Source organism: Propithecus coquereli, unplaced genomic scaffold, assembly GCF_000956105.1.
Source record: "Propithecus coquereli isolate 6110/MARCELLA unplaced genomic scaffold, Pcoq_1.0 Scaffold77, whole genome shotgun sequence".
Lineage (NCBI taxonomy): Eukaryota > Metazoa > Chordata > Mammalia > Primates > Indriidae > Propithecus > Propithecus coquereli.
The window spans coordinates 1310233-1324931 of NW_012153840.1; the positions used below are offsets into that span (position 1 = coordinate 1310233).

General features: G+C 56.5%; 1 protein-coding gene across 3 annotated transcripts; it reads left to right on the top strand.

Annotated features, from left to right (window-relative positions):
* The first annotated feature begins 2660 nt into the window (after positions 1 to 2660).
* RSG1 (REM2 and RAB-like small GTPase 1) lies at positions 2661 to 10628 on the top strand. 3 transcript variants are annotated; one of them, XM_012662534.1, is made up of 6 exons: positions 6199 to 6335; positions 6531 to 6675; positions 8425 to 8577; positions 9191 to 9315; positions 9628 to 9764; positions 10006 to 10628. In XM_012662534.1, exons 2-6 carry the CDS (start codon positions 6564 to 6566, stop codon positions 10253 to 10255), a joined length of 777 nt encoding a protein of 258 aa, XP_012517988.1. In that variant the 5' UTR covers positions 6199 to 6335; positions 6531 to 6563; the 3' UTR covers positions 10256 to 10628. The 3 variants fall into 3 exon arrangements, with proteins under 3 accessions (XP_012517989.1, XP_012517988.1, XP_012517987.1); XM_012662535.1 differs by lacking the exons at positions 6199 to 6335; positions 6531 to 6675 and adding an exon at positions 2661 to 2762; XM_012662533.1 differs by having other exon boundaries at positions 6199 to 6675.
* Positions 10629 to 14699: the final 4071 nt, after the last annotated feature.

Below are 14699 nucleotides of genomic sequence, written 5' to 3' on the forward strand. Positions count from 1 at the left end.
CAGAGTGTGTCCCCAGCTAAGGTCTGCCTTCTGCCCTCAGTGGCCATTACCACCCCCTCTTCTGCAGTCCTGCCAGCATTCTGGTGGCTGCTGTGTGAGGTGGTGATTTCACCCATGCTGAAGTGTTCAAGCAGGGACCGCTTACTTGCATGGGAGATGTCAGAGCTGATCAGAACTTGAATGGGACCAAAGAACTCCTACATGCCCTTTCAATTGTTGAGACATGGTTCTGGGGACTTGGAAGGGACTTAGGAGAGGCAGCAGGACAGGGACATAGGCACAGGCTTTGGACCAGGACAGACCTAGGTTCAAAAGCTGGCTCTGTCACTTTGAACTGGGGCAAGTCATTCTACCTCTTTGAGCCTCAGTTTGATAAGTAAAATGGCAATTATGATGCCAGCCTCACAGGTTAGCAATTTAGCTGGAACCAGCCAAGAATTGTTAATCTGTGTAATGCTGCAGTCCCCTACCCCCGGGCTGCAGACTGGTACCAGTCTGTGGCCTGTTAGGAACCAGGCCACGCAGCAGGAGGTGAGTGGTGGGGGTAGGGGTGGGGAGCCAGCAAAGCTTCATCTGTATTTACCGCCACTCCCCATTGCTCACATCACTGCCTGAGCTCCGCCTCCTGTCAGATCAGCGGCAGCATGAGATTCTCATAGGAGCATGAACCCTGCCATAAACTGCAGGAGCAAGGGTGCTCGCTGCTTATGAGAACCTAGTGCCTGATGATCTGAGGTGGAGCTGAGGCGGTGGTGCTAGTGCTGGGGAGAGGCTGCAAATACAGATTATCATTAGCAGAGACGTTTGACTGCACAATAAATGTAATGTGCTTGAACCATCCCGAAACTGTCCCCACTTCCCCCCACCCCAACCCACCCCCGTCCATGGAAAAATTGTCTTCCATGAAACTGGGTCCTGGTGCCAAAAAGGTTGGAGACTGCTGGTGGATGTGTCTAGTGGATGTGATTCCCCAGAAGGCCATCTGGGGGCACCCTGGGAAAGGCTTCAAGTCCCCCTGGGCGATCTCTCAGAGGCAGTCTTGAGAAGGACGGGCAGGAGGAGGAAAATGCTTGCCCATCTCTGCCCTCCCTGTGTCAGCAGATCCTGGGTAGCATCACCCTCTGGCCTCTGTCCAGCACCATCCCCAGGCTGACCCACCCGCCTTCTCTGCCCCAGCTCCCATCTGCGGGAAAGTCAACGTCTTCCCCATGGAGCCAGGCTCTGGGCCCAGGCCTTGTCAGCATGCACAAAGCCAAGCTAACATCTTAAATGCCTGAAAGTCCTTGCAGAGTGTGTTGTACCCCCACCAGGGAGCCTGTCTGCTCACCCACTGCAGGGAAGAGAAGGAGGGATGCCTTTCCAGCAACAGCCTGGGAGGAGGCAGTCAGCTCCTGCCCTGGGACATGGGCCGTGACCCATTGGCAAGGCCAAGAAAGCCTGGAACTGACCTGGGGACCATTCTCAGCAAACATTCCCTGAGCATCTACTGACCCTGCAACCCTGGGACACACAGATGACTCCAAAGAAGCCCGTCCCTGGAGGAGCTCACAATCTAATCACAAACCAGGGAGGTGTCACATTGGCCAAACAAAGATGACAAATCCTGAGCTTCTACGGTCAAAAGGCAATTCAGGTATCATACTAAAAAGATACGAAAGGTTGAAGTAGAACCGTCTGCAGCCAACAGCCAGCCAGGGGCAGAACAGTTGTTCGGAAGCCAGAGAGCTAGGAAGTTAGTCCTCTCCTTGCTTTGGTGTCTTAGTCCATTTGTGCTGCTATATGCCACAGACTGGGTTATTTATTTATTTATTTATTTTTTTTTTTAGCCCAGTCCCCTGCCCTCATCCTCGTGGACAGCCCTGCGGTCTCCCTCAGCTCTCAAGAGGCCAACCCTCCCTCCAGACTAGGTAATTTATAACCAACAGAAATTTATTTCGCACAGTTCTGGAGGTTGGGAAGTCCAAGGGCAAGGTACCAGCAGGTCTGGTGTTTCGTAAGGGCTCGGTCTCCACTTCAAGGTGGTGTCTTGTTGCTGCTCCATCATGAACTCTGTGTCCTCACGTGGCAGAAGGGGCAAACGTGCCCCCTCGAGCCTTTCTGTAAGGATGCTAATCCCATTCATGAGGGCTCTGCCCTCGTGACTTACCTCCTGAAGGCCCCACCTCTTAATAAGATCACATTGGTGATTAAATTTCAACACATGGCTGGGCACAGTGACATGTGCCTGCAGTCCCAGCAACTTGGGAGGCTAAGGTGGGAAGTTCCCTTTAGCCCAGCGAGTTCAAGTCCAGCCTGGGCAACATAACAAAACCCCATCTCTAAAAAACAAAAAGAAAATTTCAACACATGAATTTTGGGGGACATTCAGACGATAGCCCCTGGCCTCACCCTGCTAAACTATAGTGGAGGCAGATGAGAGAGCCTTTCTGGGGGTCCCCGATGGGTGGGATCCAGGCCTGGCCTCTGGCAGTCACTAATGCAGGGTGTTGATAAGTCTACGGGTCTCAGCAGCCAGTGGCAGGCTGAGGACAATGTACAGTGACCTGTGTGGACCCGATGAGGTCATCCTCTTGGCTGTAGCCGGGAAAGAAGCTCCTGACTAGAATACACGGTAGAGGAGAGAACACTCACAGAGACGACACGGATGGGGCCATGGCGGACGGAGTTCCAGAGCAGAGGCCTCTCTGGAGCAGAAGGCTCCAGGAAAGACAGAGTCCGAGGCGTGGGTGCCCTCTCCCCAGCTATGCTTCCCTGGCATTTGGGTAAGCCTCCCCCAACACTGAACAGGAGCCCCAGGGCTGGAGGAGGGGGTTTCAGGTTCCTCTGCCCCTCCTAGGCCCAAGCTAGTGGCTGTCATTGCCCAGGTGGCATCCCAGCCTCTGCTGTGTGTCCCCCTACATCTGGGGTCTCATCTATCCCCTTCCACTGCCCGCTGCTGATAGTGTTCAATTCTGCTCAGGCCGCTCACCTGTGCTTTACTTTTTTTTTTTTTTTAACTTTATGTTTTTCTTTTCACGATACTTTGTTTTAATTACATTCACCTGTGTTTTCACACCAACATCTGCTGTGTGTCCTCTCCAGGCAGCTCCCACGCAGCCCTCACTCCCCCAGCTCCTCCTCTGACCTTCCGACCTGCTCTTCCTCCTGCTTTTCCTGCCACTTAGCTACACTTCCATCTGTCCCGTCACCTGGGAGCCATCCCCGTGTCAGGTGACCTCAGGACTGCGAGTTGGCCACTGAGCTTGGCAACAAGGCCAATGCCCTTGAGCTGACTTGACTAATTGGCTGTGGCTCCAGCTTGCAGAATGGCTGGAAGGGGGTGAGCCTGGTAGAGGGACCAGCTGGGAGGCAGAGGTGCATTCCAGGCTGGAGTAGATGAGGACATGCATTTGGCAGATATTCATGAGCACTCCCCATGCCAGGCCATGGTGGGGGAAGAGGGGGACTATATTCTAGATGCAGTGAGAAGCCACGAGAGGGTTTTAAGCCTGGTGTCCTATCCCCGCCTCTCCCACTAGGATCCTCAGGCAGAGCTCTCATCCAGCTCAGGCTTGTGTGTGTGTGTGTGTGTGTGTGTGTGTGTGTGTGTGTGCACATGCACACACCCTCCTGGGCCTCCCATCCACTCCTTCAGGTTGTTGACTATGTCCCTGCCTTGAGGAGTCCTCCTCCCAAGTCCTTGTGGGGACCTTGGCCAAGAAGTGCTCAATAAATATTTGTGGGGAGACCAAACCAAGAAGAAATGAGTGGATTAATCGGAGGGCTCTACACTAGAAGGGCCCATAGGGAGACAGTCTCCATGCTTTGCTTGAGGCCCTACAAGGAGAAGCGAATTGCTTAGGGGGACACATTTTAGTAGTCAGAGGGGCATAGGACAGTAGAACTCACTAGACAAAGATGGTCCACAGCATCCTTCTGAAACACAGTTCTGACCATGTCATTCCCAGGCCCCTATAATTGGCTGGCTTCCTGTCCCCAGCAGCAGTGTTTCTCTAAGTGAGGTCTATGGACCAATTGTGCGTCCCCCGCATCCATACGTTGAAGCCCGAACCCCAAGGTGACTATGTTTGGAGATAGGTCCTTTTAGGAACTAATTAAGGTTAAATGAGGTTATAAGGGTGGGTCCCTAATTCAATAGGACTGGTGTCCATATAAGAAGAGAAAGTGACACCAAGAGCGTGCAAGCACAGAAAGAGGCCATGTGAGGACACACTGAGAAGGTGGCCATCCGCGAGCCATGAGGAGAGGCCTCACCAGAAACCAACTCTGTTGGCACCTTGATCTTGGACTTCCAACGTCTAGAACTGTGAAAAAATAAATTTCTGTTGTTTAGAGTGCCCACTCTACGGTAGTCCATTATGGCAGCCTGGGCGGACTCATACAGACCCCAGCTGCAGTGCTCTTGCTGAATGTGCAGGCTCACAGACCCCACCCCGCCCCTGCGGAATCTGGGAGTTGGAGGCTGATACTGTCAGGTGTCCTCTCCTCAGCTTACTGAGGGCAGTAAAGACTGAATCCCCTAACCCTCTGGCCACCAACTCCTCTGACCACCTCCCTCTCTGTGCTCAAGAGGACTCCACATCTTATCCGGCTTCCAGGTTGACTGGCAAGCTCATTCTCCCAAGTTGCTCCATTTTCTCACACCCTCACTGAGCCTTCCATACGCCAACCCAGGGCAGGGCTGGATGTGAAGTCTGGAAACCCAGAGATAATTCAGACCCAAGCCCTGCCACTGAGGCACTCCTGGTCTTGTGGAGAGAGCTGTGCACAGCTGCGAATAACCCTGACTGTGGGCAGGTGTGGTAAGAGCTGCAGGAAAGGGAACCATATGACCTGGGGGTATGGGCAAGGGATTGGAGCTGCACAGTCCTGTAGGAATGGTTTTTCATCTTGCATTTCTGCCTAGCGGCAGTGTAAGCAATTGAGGGAAGGACCCTGTCTTACACATTCTTGTCCCCTCCCTAGCCCCTTAAACATAATGGGCCTCAAAAATCTGTGGGTTTGTGGCCCTCTGGCTGCTTTCGGCTTCACGGAGGAACAGCCCTCTTAGTGGCTGGGGGCAAAGTTTTAAAAACACAAAACCCAATGTACTTTAGAGTCAGGTAACCCTGGGTTCTGAGTCTAATGATCCCACTGACAAGCGGTGTGGTGTGACCTCAGGCAAGTCATGTCATGTCTCTGAGTGTTTTCATCTAAAAGAAAAGAGGAATAATACTGTTTACACAGGTTTGTTTATAGAATTAAGCGAGGTAACCTCTATTAAGCCCCCGCTGTCTGGCACTGAGGTGGCCTTCAATAAAGGTTAACTCATAGATTATTCCTTACAAATTCGTGATTTGCCTTACGTGAAGGCTATGCAAGAAGATAATGGTAAAAATTAAATGTAATAGACGAGCTCTCAGTAATGACCCACTAACTGGCATTTACCGAGCACCCAGTCTTCTGGGCAACAGCCCCAGCGCCCAGTGCTGCAACAGAGCGGGGAGCCCACAGTCTCAGCGCTGGGGAGCCAGCTCCCAGAGGGCAGGGACTTGTCGTTCACGGTGGTAGTCCAGCACCCAGACAGGCTTGGCACATGGTAGGTGCTCAGTAATTACTTGTTGAATGAACAAACGAATGCATGAATGAATGAATGGAAGGTACAATCCAGAGAGCCTCCAACTCATTTTTAAGACCTTAAACAAGTCCCTTGGCCTCTCTGAGCTGTTGTTTCCCCACCCGTGAGGCCAGAGGTGTTAAAGTCGCCTGGAGGTCCTGCCAAGCAGGATTAATAAAGCAATAATATTAGTAATAGCAACAAGGATCAGGAAACTTACTGAGCACTGCCGCGGACCAAGCAGTGTTGTAAAGAACCCTAGGAGGGAGAGCATTTCACGTCCACTTTATAAAAGAGGAAACTGAGACCCAGAGGCGTGGAAGCCTCCAGGAGAGGGGGGAATCTGCTCAAGTTTTGGAGGAAGGACTGGGGCTGGGACGCGCTGGTGAAGAGGGCGCGCGGCCCATCCGGGAAGGCCCTTTGCCCGCGCCACCGCACAGCGCCAGCAGCAGGCGCCGCAGGAGGGTCGAACACCGCTCGAAGCCCGCAGCCCAACCCCGCCCCCGGCGTGTCCATGGCAACAGCCCCTGCACATGCGCCTCCGCGCGCGCGCCGAAGCCGGACGCAGGCCGGGCGGAAGCAGCCGGCGGGCTGGGCGGCGGGGCGCGGGGCGGACTTTTAAAGAGACTTTCTCCACCCGGCTGGCTCGCCGCGGGGCTGCTGGCGGTGACGGCGGGGTGGCCTCGGGAGTCGGGATCGAGGAGGCAGAGGAGGAACAGGGCTGTGTGAGCCCCCGGAGGTGACCGGGGGGAGAGGGGCTGTGGAAATACCCTCGCAGGGCAATAGCGGGACGACTGTCCCGAGGAGCTACACGGGAGAGGGGGCATTACCTTCTGCGTGGGGGAGCCGGGGCTCCACGGGACAGTCGGGGGGTTAAGAGGGATCACAGGCCCGGCTTGGGACAGTTACCCTTCTTTCCACTCCCCGCTGTCAGCATTCTGCCACCTCCCTACCGGGGTGCTCAGCCATGGCCAGACCTCCTGCGCCCGGTTCAGTGATTGTCCCAGACTGGCATGAGAGTGCCGAGGGCAAGGAGTACCTGGCCTGCATCCTGCGCAAGAACCGCCGGCGGGTGTTTGGTAAGTGCCCCTCCCCCAGACCGTCACTTGTCTGGCTCCCTGGGGAGAACAGTGTCGCCTCTTGCTGCCTGGGGGAGCAGAGGAGCTGGGCGGCAAGGGCCAGCTCCACTGCACTCTTCAGCCTTGGGGACTCCTGGAAGCCCTATCCCTGGGGCCCCCACCCCCAAATCTCCTTAGAGCTAATTCCATCATCAGAGCCAGGAACATGGAAACAGCCGAAACCCTGCCAGCAGCCACTGTCACCAGAGATGCTGTTCATTGAGCCCTCACCTGGTGCCAGGCCCTCTGCTGGGCACTTTACACAATGGACTCACATTTAACCTCTCAACAGCATGTTTTACATTCTTAGCCAAGATCACAGGCTAGTAAACAGAGGTGAGCCTCTTCCGTGTCCTGCTGTCTCTGGATAAGACTCTGGCGTTCTCCAGAAGGAAGCCAACTCACCCAGGCAGGGCCCGGCTGACAGCAGAGGGCTGGCATCAGCCGTGAGACCAGCTTGGGCCAGGAGAAGCAAAATGCCAGAAGGCTTAAGGCCAGAGAACGAGACAGCTAAAGGACCAACGTTTGTGAATAATTAGATTCTTTTTTTTTTTTTTAGAAATTAGAAAAGATTCAAAATATGACCCCCTAATATGGCCATTATCCCTCTACATCCCATGGTGGCTGGGAACACTGGATTTGCAGTCACACATAGCCAGGCTTGACCCAGGCTCCAGCACAGCTGCATGGCCATGAATGAGTGGAGTCTCGCCTCAGCTTCCACCTCTGTACAATGGGTATAATCATAGTATTTACCCCATAGAGTTGCTGGGGATATTAATGTAACACACTGAGCAGTGCCTGGCATGCAGTGGGTGCTAACTCAGGTTGGCTGTTACTATATTTATTATGTTTTAGTTGTGTTGAGTGAGAGAGTGGCGTGAAGGTAGAGTGATTTTCTGGGCATCACATAGAGCCCACTGACCATGTTATTTACGCCACAGCCAGTATCAAGTACCAAGCAGCCATAACTTAGAGGAATGGTAGTGGTGGTGTTGAATTTTTGTAGTGTTTTACTTACCAGCAGATATTCAGGGGGTTTTGTTAACAGCTGGGCATGCCCACCTCAGTGTATCTTCCAATGGGTGTCACCCAGGCCCCCCAATCAAGGTTGAGAACAGCTGATAAATAAATGTCAGCAGACTCACTGTCAGAACTTAGGCCAGTCTCTGTGTCTCAGGCCTCTGAAATGAGGATGAGTATTGAGAACCAGGGGTGGTTAGTTAGCCCTGAAGAAGCCCTTATAAATGAGGTTGTCCAGCCTAGGATGTGATGGGGCAAGTATGGGATTGATCACCTGTTGTAATCCGTTTTATGCTGCTTTAACAGAATACCACAGACTGGGCAATTTGTAATGCACAGAAATGTATTTAGCTTGTGGTTCTGGAGGCTGGGAAATCCAAGAGCATGGCACCAGCATCTGGTGAGGGCCTTCCTGCCGCATCATCCCATGGCAGAGGGTGGAAGAGTGAAAGAGAGTGAGAGTAAGAAAGCAAGAGGGGGCTGAACTTGCTTCTATAATAAACTCACTCTCGAGATAACTCACTCCCAAGATAATGACATTAATCCATTTGTGAGGGCAGAATCCCCATGACCTAATCACTTTCCAGTATTGTTGCACTGGTGATTGAGTTTCCAACACATTAACTTTGAGGGACACTTTCAAGCCACAGCATCCCTTGACCCCACCTGGCTCCCTCTTTGCCCCAGGGCTGCTTGAGCGGCCAGTGCTGCCCCCGCCTGTTGCCATTGACACTGCCAGCTACAAGATCTTTGTGTCTGGGAAGAGTGGTGTGGGCAAGACGGCAATGGTGGCCAAGCTGGCTGGCCTGGAGGTGCCCGTGGTGCATCACGAGACCACAGGTGAGTGAGGCCCCAACCCTTTGCCCATCCTGTGAGGCCTGCCCTGGGGTGGAGGTAAGAGCCTGGCCCTGGACCATACAAGCAAGGTTGACACCCAGGTCCACCGCTTACTCTGCAACCAAGTCACTTCACCTTTCTGAGCCTACGTGGGCTCCTCTGTCCCGAGAGGATAATAGTACCAACCCCACGAAGCTGTTGTGGGGTTGGTACTAGCGATAGTGGTGTTCACCTGCCCACTATCGAGCTGGCACAAGGTAGGTGCTCAGGAAGTGCTAATCTTCCTTTCTTGTTTCTTTCCACCGGATGCTCATAGATCCATCCTGTTGCACCATCCCCCAGCGTCCCAGGACCTTTGTCTCCCTGTGCATACAGCAACTGCTTGGTCATTGGTCATGGGCAGGGCTCTGTCCTCCTGCTATTCCAAGGCTCCTCCAGGCCAAGTCCCTGTTTCCCCCATCAGACTGCGAATTCCCAGGTCGGGGACTGTGCCTTCCCCATCAGACTGGGAACCCAGCAGCGCAGGGATGTACCCCTCCTTCCTCTTCCTTCCTGGCCCCCACCCTTCTCCACATCCCCCTCTCCCATGCTGAGCGGCTGCCCTGGCTCTCCATAGGCATCCAGACGACCGTGGTATTTTGGCCGGCCAAGCTGCAGGCCAGCAACTGTGTCATCATGTTCCGCTTTGAGTTCTGGGACTGTGGGGAGTCTGCACTCAAAAAGTTCGATCACATGCTCCCGGTGAGCAGGCGGGCCGGGGTGGGCTCCAGGAGGGACTGCTTGGCTGAGGTCAGCATCTGAGCACAGATGTCTGAGTTGGGCCCGCCTTGTGTGCAGGGGTCGAGTTGGGTGTTAGTGAGCCGAGGGTACTGCCTTGGGTGGTGGAGCTCTGAGCTGGCACTAGAGACTGAGTCCCAACCCATACTCTGCCCTAGGACCCACCACTCCCTGCTCTGGGCCTCAGTTTCCCAATCTGTGAAAGGTGGGATTGTTACTGACTCTTCCCAGGATTCTGGGCCTGTGGTTACATGGTTACGTGCCCCTGCATCCCAGGCCTGCAAGGAGAACACAGATGCCTTCCTCTTCCTCTTCTCCTTCACGGACCGCGCCTCCTTCGAAGACCTCCCTGGGCAGCTGACCCGAGTCGCAGGCGAGGCCCCGGGCGTTGTCAAGATGGTCATCGGCTCCAAGTATCCTTTGGGTGGCCTCTGAGACTGTCAGAAGCCACCCTTGGCAAGGCACAGGACAAGGAGGTCAAGGGTCCTTGACCCAGCCTCTGCCTAGCCGTGGAGTACAGCCCACGGGCTTTTGCATAAAGGGCACAGCATGGCTGTCCCAGACCCTGGGTGTGGGGCTGCGGGGCAGGGGAAGGCTGGGTCTGGTGTGACGGTGAGCAGAGGCGCCCAGCCAGGCTCCTTGACCCTCCTCTAGATTTGACCAGTACATGCACACGGATGTGCCGGAGCGTGACCTCACAGCCTTCCGGCAGGCCTGGGAGCTGCCCCTGCTGCGGGTGAAGAGTGTGCCGGGGCGGCGGCTGGCCGATGGGCGCACGCTGGATGGGCGGGCTGGGCTGGTCGACATTGCCCATGTGCTCAACGGCCTCGCCGAGCAGCTGTGGCACCAGGACCAAGTGGCAGCTGGCCTGCTTCCCAACCCCCCAGAGAACACCCCTAGGTAAAGGGTGGTGGCGCCATGAGTGGGCACCTGTGGTCCCACTGCCAACCCTCAAGTGACCCAGGATGGAGGACAGGACCCCAGGCCTAAGGCTGGGGCACAGATACTGACCCCATCCCGAGGACTGGCCGGAGGAAGATGTGGTCTAAGGCCCCAGCCCCAGCAGGGCTTTCCCTGCAGAATTCTTGGCAGTGAGGCAGGGGCACAGGCCTGGGGCAGGGGTCTCCTCAGCCTCCGCCGCCCTTCTGCCTTCGGCAGCATCCTGGAGGGCAACTGGGGAGGGAGCTGCCTCAGCAGGGCCCTGGACCTCAAGCGACTTGAATCAAAGCACCGGATTAGTTGAGGTGACACCACCTGCTGCAACAGATAAACCCTGAGATCCATAGGAGTGTTTTTTCTTGCTCAGGTCTCACCTCAGGAGGAGGAGGGGGGGGCGGGGCGGGGGAAGTGCCCGGAGACCCAGGTCCCCCAGGGCATCAGCATCCAGTCAGCAGACCAGACAGGGATAAGTGCAAGTGGAAGGTCACCCAGGAGGTCCCTGTGACCAGGCCTGGGGGTGCGCCTCCTTTCCGTGCACTTTCCGATGGCCGGCACCCAGCCCCGGCCACGTGGTCATGCGGAGCTGTGGGGGCTGGGAAACAGAGCCTGCCTATGTGTCCAGGAGGCAAGCCATCAGTCTGCTGTGCCTTGCCAGACCGCGGAGCTGCCAGGCCTGGCTTAGGACAGGGGCCCTGCCAGCCAGCCCAGGGCATCAGAAAGCAGGACTGGGCAGGGCCAGGGACCACACTGTGTGGGGGCGCGGGTGTGAGCTGGCCTGACAGGCAGCTCTGCACTGGGGGAACCCAGCTAGGACAGGAGCGGGGAGGTCAGTGAGCAGACCCGGCCTGTGCCAGCCCTGACCCTGGGGACACTCTCAGCCGGAGACACTGGTGGAAGTGGGCCAAAGTGCGGGTGACGGGAAGGTGCCGGGGAAGGACGCCTTTACACTCTCACCCCATACTCTGCCCTGCCCCATAGATGGACCCCTAGGCTGAGGCTTGGCCTGAGTCTGACCCCAAGCAGAGTGACTCCAAAGCCGGTTGACCCTTGGAGTGCCCTGTTGAGAAGGCGGACTGGGCAGCTCTGCACAGCCCACGCCCCCACGTGATCACGAGCTCACTCGCACCAGCGCCGGGACTGCAGCGCTTCCCCACCCCCACCTCCTGGCGTGCAGGGTGCTCACACTCTTCTTTCCGTGGTGCCTGTCACCTGTCCTGACACCCACACACCGAGCACACTGCTGGTGTGCACAGGCACACTGCCAGCCTGTTCACCCTGGGCACTGCCCCCAGGTTTGTCAACCCTTCCAGGGTCTGGCCAGAGGAAGATGGATTTCAGCTCCTCCCACTCCCAACTCAGGCTCAGAGCTCAACCCCAAGCTTATCCTATATCCCAAGAAGGAGGGTCCCTGGGCAGGACCCTGAGCCTCAGAGCCTGCAGGCTGCTCCTGTTCCGGCACTGCAGGCCTTCCTCCTGCAGCCACACCTGTCCAGCTGTTCCCTAACTCCAGTGGACCTCACCTTACCTGGGCAGCCACAGAGTGTGGGGGTAGGGCCCGGTGACGGCAGCCCCAGGCCTGGCTGTGAACCTCCAGCTACAGGCACTTGTGTTTGAGCACCAGCTACTTCACATCAGTTATGTCTGGCGCAAAACTCCGCTGGGAAGGAGGCTTCCCTTCCTTCTTGGGCACCAGCTCAGGCAAGAGCCAGAAAGCTGCTCTGGAGGATAATCCGGATCTTCCCACTGCAAGGCAGGCCGGCTAGCACTGCTCGGGTCACCCACCTTCACCCCAAACCAAGAGGCGAACCATTCCCTCCGTGACTCCCTGGTGAGAACAAAGTAGAAAGGCACAGGCCACTGGCCATCCAGGGCTCTGCCCAGCCCAGCTCCTCCCAGCCCACCCCAGTGCCACTTCAGTATTTAGCAGGCCACCCCCCTACACAGGGGCTTCCACCACGGAGCAGAACTGAGCAGAGCCAGAATTCTTCTAATAGCCCGTGGCTGTGCCCCCTGGGCAGCCTCTGGGCAGGCCCAGTGGAGAGTAGGTGAGAAGAGAGTGTGTGCACACATGCCTGTATTCATGCGACTTAACTGGTCTGTGACCAGTGCCATCAAACAGGCCCCTGCACGCAGAGGGGCCCCACGCCTGGTTTAACGCTCTGCTGTCGCCATCTTGAAATTCTTAATACTTTTTGAACAAGGGCCTCTCATTTTCATTTTGCACTGAACCCCACAAATTATGTAGCAAGACCTGCGCACGTTGTCCAGGGAGGAAGTCTGGGCTCCAGATAAAGCTCTTTTTCTCAGGGCCTTGGAGACAGAGGCTGCCTCTGTAAAGTGTCAAAAGGCCATCAGGAAGTCATCTTCTTCCCATTTTGGTGCCAGACATGCCACCATTAGGTTAAGCCACACAACAGCTTCTCAAAAGCAAATAAATACCCCTTGACTCAACTCACTCCTCTAGAGGTGGTGATGCCCCCAGGCTGGTTCAGTGGGTGGACCCTGACTTAGAGGGAAGATTGGAAAAGGGCAATTAGCTCCTCAGGGCTGGGAGCCCTGGACTTTGGGGCTCTGGAGGGAGCCGGTGGGAGGACAGGGCCTACCTTTCCTGGGGTAGGAGTGAGAGTGTGTGCACCGCCAGGCCCAGCACTGGTGTTTGTCCCAGAGTCAGGACTTCCCAACCAGGGAGCCCCAAGCCCCTTCCCTACAGATGGGGAGGCTGAGGCCCAGAGAGGGACAGGAACTTGCCCAAGGTTGCAGAGCAGGGAAACATCCCTGATGCTCCTAGCCCCCTGGACCCCATCCCTGGACCATCCTCCCCTCATCCGCTAATGCTGTGTTCTGGGTCTAGCCCCACACTGGCTCCCCCCTGGTCCTTCCTGCTTTTCCCACTGGAAGCCTGGGGCTACCTGTAGGATGGGAAATATGGAGCTGGCACCTCTATCCCTCTTCCCTGCCTCCTCCCTCCCCTGCCCTTTTTCTCCTCCTCTCACCCTTCCCAGGCCACAGAGCTGGTAGTGAAGCTCCTGCCTGCAGCCAGCAGAGCCTGGCCTTGGGCACAACAGGGAGGACCCCAGGTGAGGTCTGGCCCTGGATGAGGAAGGGGAAGTGGCAGCCAGACCTGCAGAGGCTGCTGGGCAGGCCATGGGGACCTTGGGTGAGTCCCTGATGGGGATGGAGCTTCCTGGTCATGCCCTAGATCTCCTCACTCCCTGGCAGCCTGGTACCAGCCATGACCCCTATGTGCCAGGCCCAGACTGGGGGAGGGGAATGTGTGCCCAGATGGGAGCAGGGGGCTCAGGGCCCAGGACAGTTTGGAGGTGTGTGGGGCAAATCCCCAGGGGGCCAGACCTGAGCGGGCAGTGGGGAGGTAGGGGGAGTTGGTGTTCAGCTTTATTCTAGAAAGAGGGGTGGATCCTGGAAGCAGAGGGGAGGAGGCTCACTGAGGTTCACTTAGGGGGTGGTCCCCAAGGAGGGTGAAGGAGAGCCGAGTGACCTTGGACTGCTCTAATTCCCCTGCGCTCAGGCATTTCACAGACACATCCGTGAAGTGGAGATAACGGTAGCACCCACTTTTAGTTGTGAGAAATAAATGGGAGTAAAATATTTCACACGTGGCAGACACCAAGTTAAGGGCCCAAATAAATGCGGGCTGTTACCGTTCCCCTTGTTATTAGGGTCCTGGTGGCAGTTCTAGGGCTGAGAGCAGGTGGAAAGGAGGAACAGGGTCGCAGATCGCGTGGACAGCGCTTGCACTGTTACACTATGTTTAGTCAGGGGTGGGCAGGCAGGTGGGCGGAAGGAGGGGAGCCCCGGTTGGGCCGATTGAGAAGCTTCTGGCACCTGCAACTGCACCCCATCCCCTCACCCCCACCTCCAAGCCTGTTGCCCCCAGGATGTCGCTGGGGACAGGGACCCAGACGACTGTATCTCCGCGTCCTGCGGCAGCATTTATGTCCCGGACTCCAGGGGCAACTTTCTTCTGCGATGGGAAAACCAAAATCGGTGAGACTGGGGCCAGACAGGACACCTGTTCCATCGCACCCAGACGCACGGCGGGCGGAGCCAAGCTGTGGTCCTCCCTCCCCAGGAATCCCGTGGCCTCTCTTGTCCCTTTCTTGCAATGGGCCCTTCCTCCTTCCAACTAACCCTAATCCCTCTTGCTACGGCGCAATTTGCCTTTAATTTTGGCCTTAGTGGGACTGTTAAACCCAGCCCCCGCTCCCTACCCAGGATGGAAGTGGGACGGGGTGGGGCGGACCATTCCTAGCTGTCCCCGGACCCTGCGATGGGACAGACTTCATGCTCCTGTGGGAGGAGAAGCTGCGACCCCCGCGGCGGGCGGAGAGGCGGCGACCGCTCCTGGAGGAGGCGAGCGCGGCGGGCTGAGCGGGCTCGGGTCCCCGAGG